This window comes from Meriones unguiculatus, chromosome 14, assembly GCF_030254825.1.
Source record: "Meriones unguiculatus strain TT.TT164.6M chromosome 14, Bangor_MerUng_6.1, whole genome shotgun sequence".
NCBI lineage: Eukaryota > Metazoa > Chordata > Mammalia > Rodentia > Muridae > Meriones > Meriones unguiculatus.
The window spans coordinates 13,743,927-13,762,412 of NC_083361.1; the positions used below are offsets into that span (position 1 = coordinate 13,743,927).

The 18,486-nt window shown below is 54.4% G+C and overlaps 1 protein-coding gene across 2 annotated transcripts; it reads left to right on the forward strand.

The window, feature by feature from the left end:
• Nucleotides 1-1,441: 1,441 nt before the first annotated feature.
• Qprt (quinolinate phosphoribosyltransferase) lies at nucleotides 1,442-16,069 on the forward strand. Of its 2 annotated transcripts, none has more exons than XM_021635906.2 (4): nucleotides 1,442-1,590; nucleotides 14,598-15,133; nucleotides 15,358-15,489; nucleotides 15,583-16,069. In XM_021635906.2, exons 1-4 carry the CDS (start codon nucleotides 1,578-1,580, stop codon nucleotides 15,799-15,801), a joined length of 900 nt encoding a protein of 299 aa, XP_021491581.1. In that variant the 5' UTR covers nucleotides 1,442-1,577; the 3' UTR covers nucleotides 15,802-16,069. The 2 variants fall into 2 exon arrangements, with proteins under 2 accessions (XP_021491581.1, XP_060222807.1); XM_060366824.1 differs by lacking the exon at nucleotides 1,442-1,590 and adding an exon at nucleotides 5,136-5,391.
• Nucleotides 16,070-18,486: the final 2,417 nt, after the last annotated feature.

The following is an 18,486-nucleotide window of genomic DNA, read 5'->3' on the forward strand; positions in this document are numbered from 1 at the left end:
TAGTCAACAGGGAGCGGGTTTCCTGGTCGGTTCAAGGTCAATTTCTTTATGTTCTGCATTCAGAGTGGCATTTTCAGCAATGCTGTCTTACCCCATAGTTACGGCGGGCAGCCAGGAGCAATGGCAATGATCTGTGCCATATTGGGAGCATCTGGAGCCTCCTGGACCAGTAGCTCATAGGGAGGTGTCCCATCCCTGACAGACGTTTTCTTTTAGTAGCCCATGTCTTCTGGGAAAGCACTGTCTACCCATGCAGAATACTTCTGTTCAAACTCCCTATTTAAAGGATATTGTGTATTTAAAAATAGCTTTTAAACCAGTGGATCTCTGCAATGCTTCTTCATAGCCTTAGTTTTGGCTAACCCACATTCCTACTCGATCCCTTTCCTTTCCTGTTATCTCCTATCCCCACCTTAACCCTGAGCTTATCTCCTCTCTCGTTTCATGTCATTAGAGTTCTACTATTATCTTCACCAATAGTTTTTTTTTTTTTTTTTTTTTTTTTTTTTTTGTGGGCTGGAAGATGACAGGTTTCTCTGTAGCTTTTTGTATACCTTTCATTTTGGCTAAACCTTCTGTCAACAGCTCATCCCCACCCTCGACCCCCAGGCTTGACCCTTTCCAACACCCCACCCCCACCCCCGCATCATTCTACTTTCAGTTTACCTGTATTTTGCTGACCCAGGCCCTAGGCGTCCACCCTTGTGGTCCATCTCTAGTTTTCTGGCTCCTGCATGTACTCCGGGTGAAACCAAAGAGTTACAGCCGGGAGCCACGGAATTACGGGGAACATGTAACATTGCTCTATCTCATAGAGCCACTGATGCCAGACTCCACTATTGTCACCCTGAGGCCTCATCTAAAGGCCCCACCTCTAAATACCTGTACGTTTTGGGGTGGGAGGTAAGTTTTTAATCCACTGACTTTGGAGAGACACACTCAAGCTGTAGCTCTCAGGAAGAGGAGGTGGATTCTCTCTCACACGCTCCTCTTCCTTGACTATCGGTGGGTACTGTTCCACTTTCCAGCTAAGAAAACTGAGACACAAGAAAAGGCATTGGGGATGAAAAAAGAGAATGGCCTGGGTGTGACTGTGCACACTTGGGTCCTGGCCCCGGGTTGGGGGCACAGGCAGGTGGATTTACACGGTGAGACCCTCTCTCTGGGGTTGCCGTGGTGGTGGTGGGGGATGGAAATGGACTTGACCTCGGGCCTAAGATCCATGATTTGTCCAGTGTAAAGGCTTTCTGACCCTCATAGGAGAGTGCGGCCCAGTATTTGTAGCCCTGAACTCCGAGGGCGCTCCAAGAGGGCCAGAAGTGGGAGAAAACAGGACCTGTTTGGTGCCAGAAGAGGCAGAATTTCCATAGCTCACGGTTGAGCCCTTGTCACTCTGAGGCTCCCGACGGGCTGGCTCAGGAGGGTCCAGCAGGAGCCCCGTCCCCCAGGAGGGACTAACCCAGGAGAACTAACCCAGCTCGGCCCCTCCCTCCCCTCTCTGGCAGCCCCACCCCCAGCCTCAGGGAAGATCCGATCTCAACAGTGGTGGACACACTGACTGGCTGCTCCGCGTCACCATGGACCCTGAAGGTGACCTAAGTCTCTGCTTTGCGTCCGTGTTTCCCGCGTTCCCTCCTGCTGTCCCTCTCTCTCCTCTGAAGACACCCTTCCCTGTCTGGCCTCTCTTTGGACCTCCTTCCCAACCCCACTTCTCTCACTTGCCTGAACCCCCAAAGCCCTCCTCTTGCTTCACTGTTCCTTCTGTGTTGTGCCCTAAAGAAAGGGCAGAGGCTGGGGAACGGGATGGAGGAGGTCGAGGTGCTGGGGGCGGATGGACCGGGAGTGGGGGGTTGGAAAAGGGAGCAGCCCCGGACTCTGCCCCCTGTTAGCCGCCAGGGGAAGCGCAGCAAAGTCCTGCCTCATCCCTGCGGGGCCGGGGGAGGGGATCAAGTCCTGAGCCTGTGCTCGGTCCGGGAGTCTGGCTTGGAAGTCACAGCACGTGGTTTGAGTCCAGAGTGCAGCCAGAGCAGGCTGCAGTACAATGAGGAATGAGGAGACCTCTACAGCCTTTATTTTAATTTAATTTTATTTTTTTGCATTGGGGCTGTGGTGCAGCTCAGTGGTCCAGCACTTTCTTACGGCCCTGTGTTCCTGGCAGGTGTGTCACTCTTATTTAAATCCTCTGTGTTTCCTTTCCCTCCCTGGGTCCTCTTTCCCCATCCCCTGCCCTTTCCTGTTGGCTTTTGACTGTGGGGCTTGCTCTGGATTTGTGTCTCTCATCAGCGTCCCCGACCCCGGGAGCTTCCTGTGTAGACCAGGCTGGCCTCCAACTCCTAGAATTTGCCTACCTCTGCTTCCCAAGTGCTGGGATCAAACACTCATGTCGCCCTTCCTGGTCTGCCTTTTCCTCCTCAAGTCTCGCTGGACTGGATTTGAGTCCAGGGGTATTCGCAGCTGTGGGAACCCTGGGGAGCTACCTACCCGGCAGGACCCCGGGTTTCTGCATCTGGCAGGTGCTGCAGAGTGGCAGGAAATCTCAACCACCTACGTGGGGTGGAGTACCCTGAAGCCCTCCTGACTCTGCTGGAGAATGAGGAGGAGCCAGGAGATTAGAGAAGACTGCTGGAGTTAGTTTGAGGCCAAGCAGAGCAATCTAGAGGCCGGGAGAAAAGCCAGATTGAGTTAGTCAGCTGGGAGAGGAGCGTGAGCCAGAACGGCTGAGTTGAACCGGGCAGCCCAGAGCTCGGAAAGAACAAGCAGGGGTGGGCTTATTAAGCAGAAAGTCTCAGAAGCTGAGACCCTTGTAGGCCCAGGTTAGACGGTAGAGAGGCTAGACGTTTCTAGGATTAGGCCCAGGTGAGCAGACAGAGGTAATAATCCCCAGAGGTGACAACTGGAACAGAGAAATAAAAGGTCATTTTACAGCAATCCTCACGCTAAGCGTGTATGGGCTGGGTGGGCTGTTAGACAGATCCTCTGAGCTCAGCAGTCAGCCAGTTGAGCCATTTTTGTGAGTTCCAGGTTCATTAACCAAGAGATCCTGTCTAAGAGAGAACAATGGAAAAATGCACCACTCGTGAGCCAGGTGCAGTGGCTCCCACTCACCCCAGCACCCAGGAGGCACAGGCGGGTGCAGCTCCGTGAGTTCAGGGCTTGTCCACAAAGCGACTTTCGGGGCTATATAGCGAGACACTAGTCATCGGTCTGTGGCCTCTGGACAGACTCTGTACACACGTGTACACACACTATGGCCTCCCCAGCGCAGAGCTCAGATAGGGTGACCTCAGAGTCACCTACGTAAAATCTCGGTCCTGCCACCTGCTATGCCACCTAGACTCTATGCTCAACTCCCCTGTGCTTTTTCCTTGTCGGTAAGCTGAAAATAGTATCTTCCCAGAGGACTGGAATTAAAGGCCATCGCAAAGGGCCAGGTACCCAGAAACGGGAAGTGAGGGGTCCCTCAGCTCTGCCTCTGCCTTGTCATTGTTGTTTGAGTCAGGGTTTCTCTGTGTAGCCGTGGCTGGCCTGCACTCTCTTTGTAGACCAGGCTGGCCTTGAACTCACAGAGATCTGCCTGCGTCTGCCTCCCGGGTGCTGGGACTAAAGGCGTACGCCACCACCTCCCGGCTAATTGTTGTTGTTTGAGAGAGGGTTTCCCTGTGTACCCTTGGCTGTCCTGGAGCTCACTCTGTAGACCAGGCTGGCCTCAAACTCAGAGATCTGCCTGCCTCTGCCTCTGCCTCCTGAGAGATTGGATTCTGCTTTTGGAACCCTGGACTCTCCATCGCCATGTTTGGCGTGTCAGACTCAAGGCTCTCCCGTCTAGCAGCTATTGCGATGTCTCCTCTTCTGCTTCGTCGTCTCAAGCTGGAGTTGGAGGGTACCACTCTCTCCGATGCCCTCTAGTATCCGGCGATTCCATCCCTTGCACTTACCTCCACAGCATTCCGGTCCTTTCTTTTTCGTTTCCCTCTTCAGAGCATCCTGTCTGGTTCTGGTCCGATTGCTGCCTCACACGTGTGACATCTGATGTGTGACTCTGGCTCAGCCAGAATCTGCATAAAATAAGCCAGGAGAACGTAGACAAGGAAAGAGTGTAACGCCAAGGTTGGGGAGTCAGGGAAACCAAGGGGCCAGTCCAGAGTGTGGCAGAGGTGGCTGGGAGATGGTAGACCAAGGCCAAGTGGTTATCCTGAGCCAGGGAGATAGAGTACTGAGCCCTGTCCCTGGGACCCTGAGAAGCACGCCCTGCCGTCACAGTTCTGGTTGTCTGCCTCTTGCCAAAGCCCTTTCAAGAGCTTCCTAACCAAGAACCCTAGAGGCAGTTTAATGTGTACGCGTGTGGGGGCAAGCCTGCGCCATGGAGAGGAAGTCGGAGGGCAGCTTCCGGGAGTCAGCTCTCTCCCTCCACCACCTGGGTTCCCAGATTAAATTAAGGCATCAGACTGAAAGGCAAACACTTTTGCCCACTGAGCCGTCTCCCCGGCCCTTAAATATTGCAACTTCAACCTTCATTTTGTTAGCCTCTGACTTCAGCCTTCATTTTGTTAGCCTCTGACTTCAACTTTCATTTTGTTAGCCTCTGACTTCTGATCAGAATTCTGCCAGGACTTCCTGTTGCGAGAGGGACCCAGCTCTGAGCTCTCTCCGTCAAGCCCAGCTCTGCCTGGCTCATTTCAAGACTCAACCTTTTCTCCCTTTTCCTTTCTCAGTACCTGAACCACATGTACCCCACTGCCTACCACCTCTCCAGGGCGTCTGTGGCCTCTCTCTGCGGTGGAGCATTGTCTCTGGTCAAAGTCTGACCTGTTTCCAGAGCCAGCCCTTTGCAGCCTCCTCACCTTTGCCCCTCACACTCTGATCATCTTCCTCACCCTCAAAGCGTGTTCACTGCACCAGCACTGGGTGAGAGGCCAATCTTTTCTGTTCCCAGGGAAGTGAGGTTATTGGACCAGCCTCTTTCTCAACCTGGTATTTTCCAAATGAATCAACAAAGAAGCAGAGGGGAGAGCAAAGCTGTGAGACGGAGTTCTGAGAGTTCTGACAGTGGCGCTGGCCCCCAGGCCTGGTCTCACAACAGGCAGCCCTGAGACCCTCACCTGGAGTCAGGATTGCAGTCCAGATGTTTCTGACTCATGCTCCGGGCCATTCTCAGAAGGCCAGGTGCAGAGGGCTGGAGTCTTGCAGAACTCTGTGTTGATATGGCGTGGCCTGGCCCACCATCTTCTCTCTTTCTGACCTGGAAGGGGTTCTTGCCAGAACACTCTGGTTCCCTAAGGGGACTGCTCCAGTTCTGGTACAGCCTCACCACCACAGACAGCGGCCCCATGGGAGGAGATTTGGGTCCTTTGTCTTCAGCCCTGTCCTTCCTGGGATCCGAGGTGACTGCAGGTTAGATCACCGCCTATCCCCCCCTCTTCTCAGCGGCAGGGCATGCGAGATGTAGCCTGGCTTTATGACCTCAAACCCACACTGCCCAGTTGTGAAGATTAAATCGTAAACACCCCAGGGAGAATCCTTTTGCATCTGTCTGCTTTATATGTGTGTTGGGAGGGAGGGGGTGGTTCGTGCAGAGGGATGTTTGTGCTTACAGACTGAGGTCAGAAGTTAATCTCAGGTTCTTCCTCAGGAGCACCTTACTTGGTTTTTCTTTTTCACCTTACTTGGGTTTTCTGTGTGTATTATGTGTGAGTGCAGAGGATCTTCATGCTCTCCCTGCAAAGTGCTTTGCCTCCAGGCCATCTGTCAGGGTCAAAATGAAGACACCTTGAGGAGATACTTGTGCCTTCTCTTTGGCTGTGACGTTACTGAAATAATAATCTCCAAAAAGTTTGTTTTGATTTTCTGCAAACTTCATGCTGAAGCTCAGGAGCAGCGGGAGGAGGAGCGTGTCTCCAGGAAGGGGGCTGCACACAACCTACTGCTCAGACTACCTTGCAGGAGGAGCAGCAATGATGGCTGGAGGCAGCCTCGGTCAGGACTGCTCAGTTTAGCATGCCTCTGCCAGGTCTAATGGTTCAGGCTGGCGGTGAATGTGCACTTCTCCTGCCTCAGTATCATTAGGACTAGAGTGTGGCCCACACCACCACACCTGAAACACCTTTTTATTTTATTCATTAAAAAAAAAAAGTTATCATAGCAAAGGCTTCAAACCCTTTACCTTGCTGAGGGTGACCTTGAACTCCTGATCCTCCTGCCTCCGGCTCCAAATGCTGGAATTGCAGGTGATTATGGGACCCAGGGCTTCCTGCAAGCCGGGCAAGCACTCCCCCAAATTAGCTACATCCCATCCCTGCCCTGTCAATTTTATCCGAGTTTTTGTTGTTGTTACTTTTGTTATTTTTGTCTCCACCCCACCCCTCAGACAGGGTTACTGTGTAGCCTTGGCTGTCCTGGACTTGTTTTGTAGACCAGGGCTGGCCTCGAACTCACATTGATCCGTCTGCCTCTGCCTCCTTGCCACCACGCGGCTTTTTATCCAAGTTTTATTCACCACAGATAATCAATTTAAAAGCTATCCCAGGGGAGAGTTCACAGATAATCAATTAAAAAGCTGGGCGAGATTATCCTCTGGCAGTCCGGGTTCCTGGGGGGACCGTCTCCATGGAGAACGGGGAGAGAACTGCAATCAGTCGGGCTGACAGCTGGCAGCCCCCGCCCTACCCCTCCTCTTCCCCCTGAAGCTTCCCTCTGAAGTCAGTGCCTTCTGGGGACAGCTGCTAATTAGGGGAGCCTGGGTATTCAGAACGTCTCTCAGGGATCTCTTTGGTTGGAAATGTTCACCGAACGGGCTTCAGGAACTCCAGATGTGTCCGTTTGTAGGCGGGGCTGCTCCAAGGTGGCTGTGTGGGGGAGGTGCGGGGGCTGAGGAGCTGGGCCGTCCTTAGAGCGAGCTGGACGCGCTCCAGTCGCTCTCCAGCTCTGCTCTTTAGGAAGCTTCTCTTTGCATTTTCCAGCCTCGATTTTCCGTCTGTAAACACGACGGCTGGGGGACTGTGGGTAGGATCTATGAGAGCACACAGCCAGTGCCCTGGAGTAGCCACACACCAGTGCGTGGTAGCGATGGGTCTTCCCAGCCTCAGAAGCTCTGCTAGCCATGAGATCCATGCGGTGCGTTCCACATGGTCCCCTAATCCCTTCCATGGGACCCAAAGATGAACATTTTGCACAGCTCTCCGCTAAGCCTGTTGTGCAAGAGACACAGAGACCCTAGACACAGCTCAACAGTTAGGGCACTGGCTGCTCTTGCAAAGGCTTGGGGTTCGTTTCCCAGCATGCTCACAACCATCTGTGACTCCAGTTCCGGGGGCTCCAGCAACTTCTGCTCTCCTAGGGTACACATGCAGTGAACTCACATGTATCAAAGCAAAACAGACACACAAAATAAATAAACCTGAAAAAAGAATAGAAAAAGAAAGAGGTGTTTTGGGTCCTAGCCATCATATTCTTGCAGCCCCAAGCAGCGGGGGGGGGGGGGGGGAGGGGGGGGGGACACGACTGTTTGCTCTAACCTTCGGTCATTTCCTGTCACCGGGAGAGCCTCTTGGGAGGGGTCGCCAGAAAGAGGCTGGGAACTTTCACCGTTCTCAGCTGTGCTCTGGAGAGGGAGGAGCCTGAAGCCTGAGTTACCAATAACCTGAGTGAGGAAACCGCTTTAACAATCTCTACAGTTGCCAGGTGGCAGCCGCCTTTAATCCCTGGGGCACTGTGGAGGCAGAGGCAGGCACATTTCTTGAGTTCGAGGCCAGCTGGGCTACAGAGCCGGTTCTAGGACAACTAGGACTATACAGACAGACCTTGTCTGGACCTTCCCTAGAGAATCCCTGGATTAGGACTGGGGTGCACTTCACAGTGGGGGGCTTACCTGCAAGTGGAAGGCCTTGGGAAGGGTTTGCATCTTTGCTCTGAGCCTACTCCTCCACATCCTCCTCCTTTCCCTGCCTCTCCCAGGCTGGCCTCAAGCTCCCATCATGCCCCAGCCTAGAAAACGCTGGGATCACTGATGAGCACCACCTCTCCTGAAGGTTTCCTGTCTTCTGAGTGCTGTCACCGTTAGGGGCATGGTTGGAGCGTGGCTGGAGAACGGCTGTGACATTGGTCAGAAACTGGTTCCTGTTTACTTATGTACATATTGTTAGTATTTAGATAAAAATGCCCTGCACACAAGCAATCTTAAATCCTACGAGGTTTATTGGATGGAGAGGGAGAGACAGAGACAAAGAGGGGAGAGAAAGCAAGAGAAGGGAAGAGCAAAAGGGCAAGAGAGCAAGAGGAGGGGGCAGTGGCCGAGAGGTCACTATGTAGCTGGCCCAGATGATGTCATAGGATGTAGGTAATGACTTAGGACATTGTTAGGACCCTGAAGGTCCCTAAGGGAAGGCCAATTGAGTTGCCTGCACAACATAACACATGTGGCAATGAGTTTTAGTAGCTTCACCGAGTCCAGCATCTTCACCCTAATAAGGTCCCAGCCACGTTTTGCTCAGCCCCAGCTTATAGCAGCCACTACCTCGACTTTCCCAATTTGCCTTTCCCGGAATTTTGTATCAGTGGGGTCAGATGGTGCCATATCCCACAAGCACAAGGGTTCTAATGTTTTTTATACTATTTTATTTTTGAGACAGTGTCTCTCTACATGACCCTGGCTGTCCTGGACCTCAATCATAGACCTGGCTGGCCTTGAACTCACAGAGATCTACCTGTTGAGATATATTGTATATATGCTATATATATATTGGATATACACACACACACACACACACACACGCGCGCGCGCGCGCGACACACATACAACAGATCTGGTATGAAAGATGGAGATGGAGAGAGAGAGGGGAAAAAAGCGAGAGATGGTGGGGGAAGGGGACGCAGAGAAGGGAGAAAGCAGAGGAGAGAGAGAGAGAGAGAGAGAGAGAGAGAGAGAGAGGCGCAGACTGGCTGCTATGTACCTGGCCCAGATGATGTCACAGGACACAAATACTGACATAGGATGTTGTCAGGACCATGAAGGTCCCTGAGGATAGGCCAGCTGAATTGCCTGTATCATATAACACTACCTGCCTCTGCCTCCAGAGTGCTTGGATTAAAGGCCTGTGCCACTATGCCCCGCTAATTTTTTAATTTTAAAAATGCATTTGTTTGTTTCATTGGGTGTGTAGCTCAGAGGATGGAAGGGGGTTTTCCCCTTCCGTCATGTAGGGGCTAGGGTCGGAACTCAGGTGGGTTAGCTTGATTGCAAGCGTCTGCCTGATGAGCCATCTAAACTTTTTGTTTGTTTTTTTGTTTGTTTATTGTTGTTTTGTTGAGTCAAAGTCTTGCTATGTAGCTCCGGTGGCCTGGGGCTCATTGCCACTGCCTCCTAAGCGCTGGGGTTTAGTCGTGTGTGCCTTCACGCCCAGCTGGCCTCACATTTTTTAGCCTCCTCCCTTGGTTTTCCAGATTTGTGGGTTAGACCGCCACTTTAAGCCTTGGTTTTAAGCATGGGCTCTTCGGTTGCAGTCAGACTGCATTCTACACTTGTGCTCTGTCATTGACCTGCCTCTCCATCCTCCTCCTCCTCCTCCTCCTCCTCTTCCTCCCCCTCCTCCGTTTGAGACAGCCTCTCTCTGTTTGCTCCGGCTGTCCTTGAAATCACTGTGTAGACCAGGCTGGCCTCACACTCAGAGATCTGTCTGCCTCTTCCTCCTGAGTTGCTTAACGGCATAAGCCAAGGTGCCGGGCTGCTGCCTTCCTCCTCTTCTTCTTTGTCTTCTTCTTCTCTTTATTTCTCCTTCCTTTTCATTCACGTTTATTAGTGTATGTTATATGTACAAAATAGAGTTTCCTACATGCTAGAGTGTACTTTGATCTTTTCCACCCCATCACCTTCTTGTCCATCTCAGGCCTTCCTCTAGTCCCCATCTTCCCCCAGAGAGCTCCCTTCTACTTTCATGGTTATTTATTTATTTCTAAACATCTAGACTCCACATCTGAGAGGAAACACGTGATGCTTGCCTCAACCTGATTTCAGGTTCTAACCGTTCTCCTTCAAGTACTGTAATCTGTTTCCATTGAGGCGAAGGCTTCCCTGGCCATATTCAGCGTGTTTTCCTCATCTGCCTTCTACTGATGGGCGCTGGGGCTGACTCCATGATGTGAGTCTGAGAACTGAGCCCAGCCAGGATCTGCAGCAGGCTTCGGCGCTGTACCACCCAGCTTCATCCGGGTTCTTGATACCGCTGCTGCTGCTGCATTTTAACATTCATTCTGTGTGTGTGTGTGTGTGTGTGTGTGTGTGTGTGTGTGTGTGTGTTCGTCTCTCTCTGTCATGTGCACATGGAGGTCCAGAGGACAACTTGTGAGAGTCACTGCTCTCCTTCCTCCACGTGGGTCCCAGGGATCAGCAGACTCGGGTCACCTGCAGGCTAGGCAGCAGGCACCTTTAGCCCATCAGCCGTCTGGTGTGCCAGAGCTCTGCTCTCAACCTTCGTATCCATCAGTCTTCGTTGGAATGCGAGGGGGACTTGGGACACCTACATGGCTGGGATCTCCCACCCCAGGTTCTGACACAGCTGGTCGACAGCGAGCCTGGGCAGCTGGGAGTTCACACAGCCTTTCCGCAGGACTCCAGCCCCGCCGCCTCTCTGGGTGAGCAAGGGCCTTTGCTCAGCACCTGGAGCCAGCGGCCCACACCCACCGCCTCCACTTCCTCGCCGTGTCATTTTTGACTCTGACCTTGGGACTCTGTTTCCATCACACATCACCCCAGACTACTTCAGCCAAGGCCCCTTGGTCGCTAACTTGCTAAGTCCAGTGACCTATTTTCTGTCTTTCACTTGCTTTGCCCATGCACTATTTATTGACTCTTCTCGCCACAACCCCCAAACATCCGCTATTGACTCCTCTCTGTGCGTCAGCCACACCTCTGCCTGCACTCTCTCCCAACCCCCCCCCCCCGCTGTGCTGACACCATGCCCACAGTCTCTCCATACCCTCACCCCAGCATCTCCTGCGAGTGGACCCATCTTCCTGCTGTGTCTCTAGGCACCATTCATGTGTCTCGTGGGCATCTATGTCAACATCCTCAGGGAGCCGCCTGCTTCCCTCCCCGGCTGTGCTTCGAAGCCTCGCCACAGGAAACACTGACATTTGGCTTCTGTGCTTTTGAAATGGGAATGACCCCTGTGGGGAGGCAGGATGTGGTACCCACACACCAGGGGCTCCCTGTGTTCACCCACCTTCCCCGGATGTTCCTCTTGCCCCAAACTTCTCTCCTGGGATGGCTCCTGCCATCTGTGTCTGGAACATGAAATCAATGTTTTGATACCTCATGGCCGCCAATTCAAGAGTATCCCACGTCAGAGGCAAGCTCTCCCATCTACCCTTCCCTCCCTCCCTACACTGCTGGATAAGTTCAGAGCCTTGTTGCTGGCTGCCTGGGCCTCCCTTTGACTCCATCCTCAGTTGGTGGCTCAGGTGACCCTTCTAGAAAAACCCTAACCACCACACTTCACTTCCAGGCTTTGTGGTGGCTCCTGGGATGGGCCCAGACTCCCAAGCTAAGTGCTTCAACCCTCTTAGACTCTGGCTTGCCTCCCATTTCTCCAGTCTCACCCGCAGCCCTCTTCCTGCTTCTCAGCTTCAAATCCCCACCACCCCAGCCACCTCTGCCTGGCAAACATGACTCATCCCTCTCGGGGGCGCAGACGGTTATCTCCTCCGCACCCAGCAAGCTCGGGGAATGCATCAGCCGTTTCGTTAGCCAACACTGCTGCTGTTTGCCAGACAGCATCCCTCCGAGCTTAGGAACCCAGCGCCTCGGTGATTCCTGTCACAGGCAATGAGAGGCTGAGGCACTCAGGTCCTGGCCTGGAGTTGTGTGCTGAGTTGCTCCACCGCGTGGACTCTCTGATGGCACAACTTCTATTGTGTATTTGCCACAGCAGTATGAACTGGTCAGTGTTTGTCCATTTCTTTCATTTTTTTTTTCTTTTGTTTGTTTGTTTTTAGACACAGGATTCTGTGTGTGCTTGACTGTCCTGGAACTCTAGACCAGACTGGCCTCCACCTCACAGAGATCTGCTTGCTCTGCCTCCTGAGTGCTGGGGTCAAAGGTGTGTGCCATCACACCTGACCATTTGTGCAAATCTGGATAGCTCAGCACACTGGACTTTGGTTGCTTTATTTTATATTTGTTTGTTTTTAGTTTATTTAATTTTATTGTATGTCCATCGGTTGGTGGGTTGGTGTGAGGGTATCAGATCCCCTGGAACTGAAGTTACAGACAGTTGTGAACTGCCGTGTGGGTGCTGGGAATCGAACCTGAGTCCTTTGGAGAGCAGACAATGCTCTTAGCCACTGAGCCATCTCTCTGGCCCCTGTTTGTTTGTTTGTTTGTTTGTTCTTGAGGCAGAATTTTACACAGTCACCCAGGCTATTCTGGAACGCACTGTGTATGTAGCCCAGGCTGGCCTTAACTGGAAATCCTCCCACCTCACCATCACACATGCTGGGATTACCGGCCTGAGCCTCCTGCCGGGACAGGAACTGGAATTCCGCAGAAGGCTGGGCAGGACGGTGGTGCACATTGCTGGAACCTTCTCACCCAGCCTGGGTCTGTAGAAAGGTCAGAGAGGAAGCTGTGACGGGAGAGAGGAAAGGGACTATGAAGCCCAGACACAGGGATGAGCCTGATCGGGAGTGTACCCATCTCCCTGGCAGCCCTCAGTCAGGAGTTTCAAAACAGTGCGTGGGCAGCGGGGTAACATGAAGATCGTGGCAGGGGTAGAGGACACCCACTGAGGCACACAGCGGCAGAGTCGTCAAGCACAGCAGAAGTGGCTGGCCGGTGGTGGGGCACACCTTTAATCCCAGCACTCTGGAGGGGCAGAAGGGGGTGAATCTTTTGGGTTCGAGGCCAGCCTGGTCTACAGAGCAAGTTCCAGGACAGCCATGGCTACACGTAAATCTTGTCTTGGAAAAAAAAAAAAAACAAAGCGGAAGAAGGCAGGAGGCGAGTGACAAAACAGTCGTCTGGAACTCTCAGTGTAAGGCGAGAACTCAAAACAGACCTGTAAAAACTGTGTGGTCAAGTAGGAATCTACAGCCCAGGAGCACAGAAGGGGTCAAAGGTGTCAAAATTACTAACAGGAAATCCTGGGGGCGGGGGAGGGGGTGTAAGGAGGCGTTCTGGTTAAACGGAACCAACAGGATTCTCGTCAGAACGGCAATTCAGAGACCAACATGGAGATCCAAAAGTATTTGGGAAACTGAGGCATGACTGGTTGGAATTCAGGGCCAGCTTGGGTTCCATAGTGAATTGCAGGACAGCAAGGGCGAAATCCCCGGAGGAGAAAACCAGACGAATTGGGTGAAGGCTGCGGCTCTTCTCCAGGCCGGCAGGTGGCAGCGTTGCACCGCCTCTGCGGTGGCCAAAGGCTGGAAAGCGCTTCAAGTTGGTGCCTCATGCTGAGACCTTAGAGAAACCATGCCTCTGCCCCTTACTCGCGTCTCTGGAACAGTCCATGACCGAGCCTAGTTTGCAGCCGAACTAAGGCTCCTAGTTCAGAGTCTGCGTCCACACGGCTGCCCGGGGCCTCTGTTGTCCTCTGTTGCTGCAAACACCCGAGCTTCCGGCTTTATAACGCTTGCTGTGAGTGAGGCTCGGTGGCAGGGCAGCTCCCAGGAGCTCATCGCCTGCTGGAGGGCTTCAGAGCAAACCCAGCTAATCCTTCTTGGACCGCAGAGGCGACCTTCAGGTGTGCCCAAGTCGGGTGCCCCTGCTGTTAGGTTTCGGGGACCTCCGTGCTGCGTGTCTGCAGCCCCGGCATTCAGGAGGGGAGGTGCCTGGGCGTCTAGGGTATCCTGGGCTACATAAGCAAGCCATGTCTCCAAAGAGCAACGGGATATGGTTGGTGAATTTAACCCAGCGGTGGGTTCAATACATAAAATACAAGACGCCCAGTTACATTTGAATTCTAATACCTGGGCCGCGTCTACTTACAAGCTGTTCACCTGGGACACACTATACAGGAAAGTGATCGAGTACCTGCACACTCAGGATTCATAGCAGATGGCAGAAGGGCGGGAGGGGGAGGGGCAGCTGCTGTTGGCGGCACAGAGCTTTAATCTGAGCTCAAATGTGTTAAGGCGGTTTGCTGTCCATCCGTTGTTTCTTTTCTGTCTTTCTTTTTTAAGATTTCTTTATTACGTATACAGTGTTCTGCCTGCGTTTGTGCCTGCATGCCAGAAGAGGGCACCAGATCTCATTACAGATGGTTGGGAGCCACCATGTGGTTGCTGGGAATTGAACTCACGACCTCTGGAAGAGCAGCCAGCCTCTGAACCTCTGAGCTATCTCTTCAGTTCCTCCCCTACCCCCCCTTTTTTTTTGAAACAGGGTTTCTCTGTGTAGCCTTGGCTGTTCTGGGGGGGTGGGTATTTCTATTCCCTCTGACAGCCTGGTCAGGTACCAGGCTCTACCCGAGCCAGGCCCCTGGGGGTCCTGGTCCACTCTGACTGGCTGTGGCCGTGCTGACCACACTGTTAAGTATTTTGGCGTCACCTCTGGCTACGAGGGAAGAATGCACAAAACCGACAGAGGTTTCTCCGTTGCTCCCCAGGCCTCCAGCTCCTGCTGCCCCCTACAACCCTGGCAGCCCTGGTCAACAACTGGCTACAGGAAGACTGCCCTGGCCTCAATTTTGCATCCTTGGTCACGGGGTCTGGCCCCTCGCAGGCTGCGCTGTGGGCCAAATCTCCCGGGGTTCTGGCAGGGCGACCTTTCTTTGACGCCATCTTCACTCAACTCGACTGCCGGGTGACCTGGCTCCTCCCGGAAGGGTCAAAGCTGGTGCCCGTGGTCAAGGTGGCCGAGGTCAGGGGACCCGCCCACCACCTGCTGCTGGGGGAGCGGGTGGCCCTGAACGCCCTGGCCCGCTGCAGTGGGGTTGCCAGCGCGGCGGCAGCGGCCGTGGAGGTGGCCAAGGGTACGGGCTGGACCGGACACGTGGCGGGCACGAGGAAGACCACGCCGGGCTTCCGGCTGGTGGAGAAGTACGGGCTCCTGGTGGGCGGGGCCGCGTGCCACCGCTACGACCTGGGAGGGCTGGTGATGGTGAAGGACAACCACGTGGTGGCAGCCGGCGGCGTGGAGCAGGTGAGTGCCAGGCTGGCTGGCTGGGCCTCTGTCCTCACTCTGGTCCGCCCCTGACCTCCGGCTCAGGCGCTCCACCTCCACCGGAGACTCCCAGCCTGTGCCTGGTGACGGGTCTGTAGATGGGGGGTTGAAAGCCCAGTGTGCCCCACCCCCGCCCCCACCCCACCCCCCAGGCTCCAGGGCCTGGCTACCCAACCTCCCCCTCCCTCTGATCGGCCCGGCAGGCGGTGCTGAGGGCTCGGCAGGCGGCCGGCTTCTCCCTGAAGGTGGAGGTGGAGTGCAGCAGCCTGAAGGAGGCCTTGCAGGCAGCCGAGGCCGGGGCAGATGTGGTGATGCTGGACAACTTCAAGCCCGAGGTGAGTTGGGAGCCGACTCCCGGGTGGGGCCTGGAGGGTGAGGGTGGAGGGGCTGGGTTGGGGGCTCACCTCCCCTTGGCCTGCATCCTCCAGGAGCTGCACCCCACGGCGGCTGCGCTGAAAGCCAAGTTCCCCCGGGTGGTTGTGGAAGCCAGTGGGGGAGTCACGCTGGGCAACCTCCCCCAGTTCTGTGGGAGCCACGTTGACGTCATCTCCTTGGGGATGCTGACCCAGGCTGCCCCCGCCCTGGATTTCTCCCTCAAACTGTTCGCTGAAGGGGATACTCCAGTGCCTCATGCCCGCCGGCCCTAAAGCCGAAGACGATGCCACCGGAAGGCATGACTGTGGCTGGCTGGGCCACACATCTTTAGGTTCAGAGGTCAACAGGGTACACCTAGAATTTACCTGGGCTTCCCAGCAGCCCCACCGCCTCCAGCTCGCGTGACCCGCCGGGGCTGACACTGGTTTTGCTGGCCTCGGTTTTCTCCTCTGTAAAATAGGTCTAATAAATGTTCCGCCTCACTGGGCTGTCGGCCACAGCTACCACACAGCAAACTGGCTGGCGAAGGTTTGACCTTGAGCACCGTGCATCTGTTCTCAGACACACGCTCGTTTCTGAACCCGGCCTCCTGGACAGGTTGCCCCCTTTGACAGGTGGTGTTTCCCAGTGACACCCGGGCAGTCGGCAGCTGGCACCCTGTGGCCTGTTTGTGCGCCTGGGGGCGCAGGACAGGAAATAAACCCTTGGTGCAGCCTAGAGTGCCCTTTTCTCTTTCCGTGGTGTCGAGGATGGAGCCGGGGTCATCGGGCAAGTGTTCTAAACACAGCCCTGGCCTTCCCCTTCCCTTCTTCTTCCCTGCTTCCTCCCCTCCCCCACCCCCACTCAACCTCATCCTGTAGCCCAGGCTGCCCTTGTAGCCCTGGCTTTACAGGCACTCCCGTCTCAGCTGCTCTGACTACGCTCTGCCCCTCACCTAAAGCAGCTCTTTGCACACAGGGAGAGCAGAAGGCGCTGGTTAGAGTGCAGGGCATTGTTCTTTTTTAAAATACCGTGTACGTGAAGGTGTGTGGCGTCAGGCTGGCTGCCCCCCTGGGACACTCCGCCTGGCTGATGGCTGAGGTGCTACCCTGACCTCACCTAAGCCTCCCGCTTTCTGAGGCAGGTCCAGGAGGGAAGGTGGCTGTGAGAGGGCCTAGTGCCTGTGGTCCCTGACAGACTTCTCCAGGGGCTCCTTCGGGAGCTTCCTCTGCCTCTCAGAGCCCACACTTCTCTCCCTTTGCCCGAGGACGGGAGAAATTCAGCTCTTGCTCCCAAAGGCCCTGTCCTCAAGGGTACTGGGTTGCCTGAGGGTATTTCCTGCCCGGTGTCCCTTAGGGGACTGACGGAAACGCAAACACTAGGCACAGTGGTTCACAGTCTGAAGTCCCCTGGAGGGCTGTGTGTCAGGAGGCTGGAGTTCACTTGGTGGGGACACTGGGCAGAGCTGACCGCTGTTCGGAACCGGAGGGGCCGTTCCCATGGATGCCGCCTGGGGGTGCCACAGGGGAGTGCAGCCACCCTCTCTGACCCCTCCTTATCCCGTCCTTCCTCTAGGGACAGCGTGAACGCTCTCAGAATACTCCAGCTCCGGAGACCTTAGGTCTTTGAGAGCCCCAGCTCCTGGCTTCTGAAGAGGGGAAAATGAGTCTTCACCAAACTGGGCAATGCTGGGTCCCAGTATGGAACTGTGGGCCCGGGGACCTCTGGTAACCAGAAAGCCCCAAACTGAAGGCCTGGGTGCCATCAGCCTGAGAGGGGCAGCAGTGAGGAAGGAGTGTGTATCGGGGGACCCTGACGGCGCTCCATAATCTCACCAGTGAGCGAGGAGCAGACAGGGCAGGAGGCTGCAGCCAGAGCCTGCACCTTGCATCCTCCAGAGACCCTTCCACAGCATTGCCGTTTGTCACTGCTTTTAGATGCAAGGCTGGCCTGGAACTCACTAGGTAGCCAAGGCTATCCCTGAGCTACTGATCTCTAACCCTTCATCTCCCAAGTGTCGGGATACAATGAGCCACCATGCCTGGCTAGTGTTGCAATTATTATTGTTATTTTGTTTGCTTCTGTTTTTCTGAGACAGGGTTTCTCTGTGTAGCCTTGGTTATCCCGGACTCGATTTGTAGACCATCCTGGCCTTAATCTCACAGAGACCTGTCTGCCTCTGCCTCCTGAGTGCTGGGATTACGGGCATGGGCCTGGCTTGTCAGGCTGAGTTTTAAGCTCAGTTTTGAACTCAGAAACGGAAAGGCACTTCCAGGACGCTCTGAAATCTTCCAACCGGGAAGGGATTCCGTTACAAAAGAAAAGCAAATAGATGCCAAGCCAAGGCAGCACAAACTCTCCTCGCATGAGGGCAGCTGGACGTCAGCTTCCGGGCAGAGGCCCAGAGGTAAGGAATGGCTTGCTTCGTGTGCTGAAGTAGTTGAAGCTGGGCCCTGGAAAACAAGATGACTAGGGGATGGACTGGCTCCAGACCACAAAATGGCAGGTCAGAGGATTTGGAGTCTGTCCCAAGAACGATCAGATTCCAGCTAGAAAATAAGATAAGCCTATTTTCAGCGCAGACTCAGGCTCCTGAAGATGTTTGGAGCGAGGCAAGGTGGCTGCGGGGGATGGAGGGAAAGCCGCCTGGGTCTGGACGGCAAAGCGGGCGCCAGTGTGGGTGGACCGGTGGTCCTCAACCTTCCTAATTTTCCACCTTTAATGCAGTTCCTCATGGCGTGGTGACCCCCCCCCCCACAAAGTCATTTTTGTTGCTGCTTTATAACTGTGATTTTGGTAGTGTTATGAATCATGCTGTAAATACATGATACGATATTTACTGATCTCTGACCCCCGTGAAAGGGTCATTCAAACCCCAAAGGGGTCGGGACGCACATGTTGAGAGCCCCTGGGGACAGAGGATGGCGCCTCTTGGAGATCTCAGGGGGCGGGGCGGGGGTAGTTTAGGGAGCTGGGTG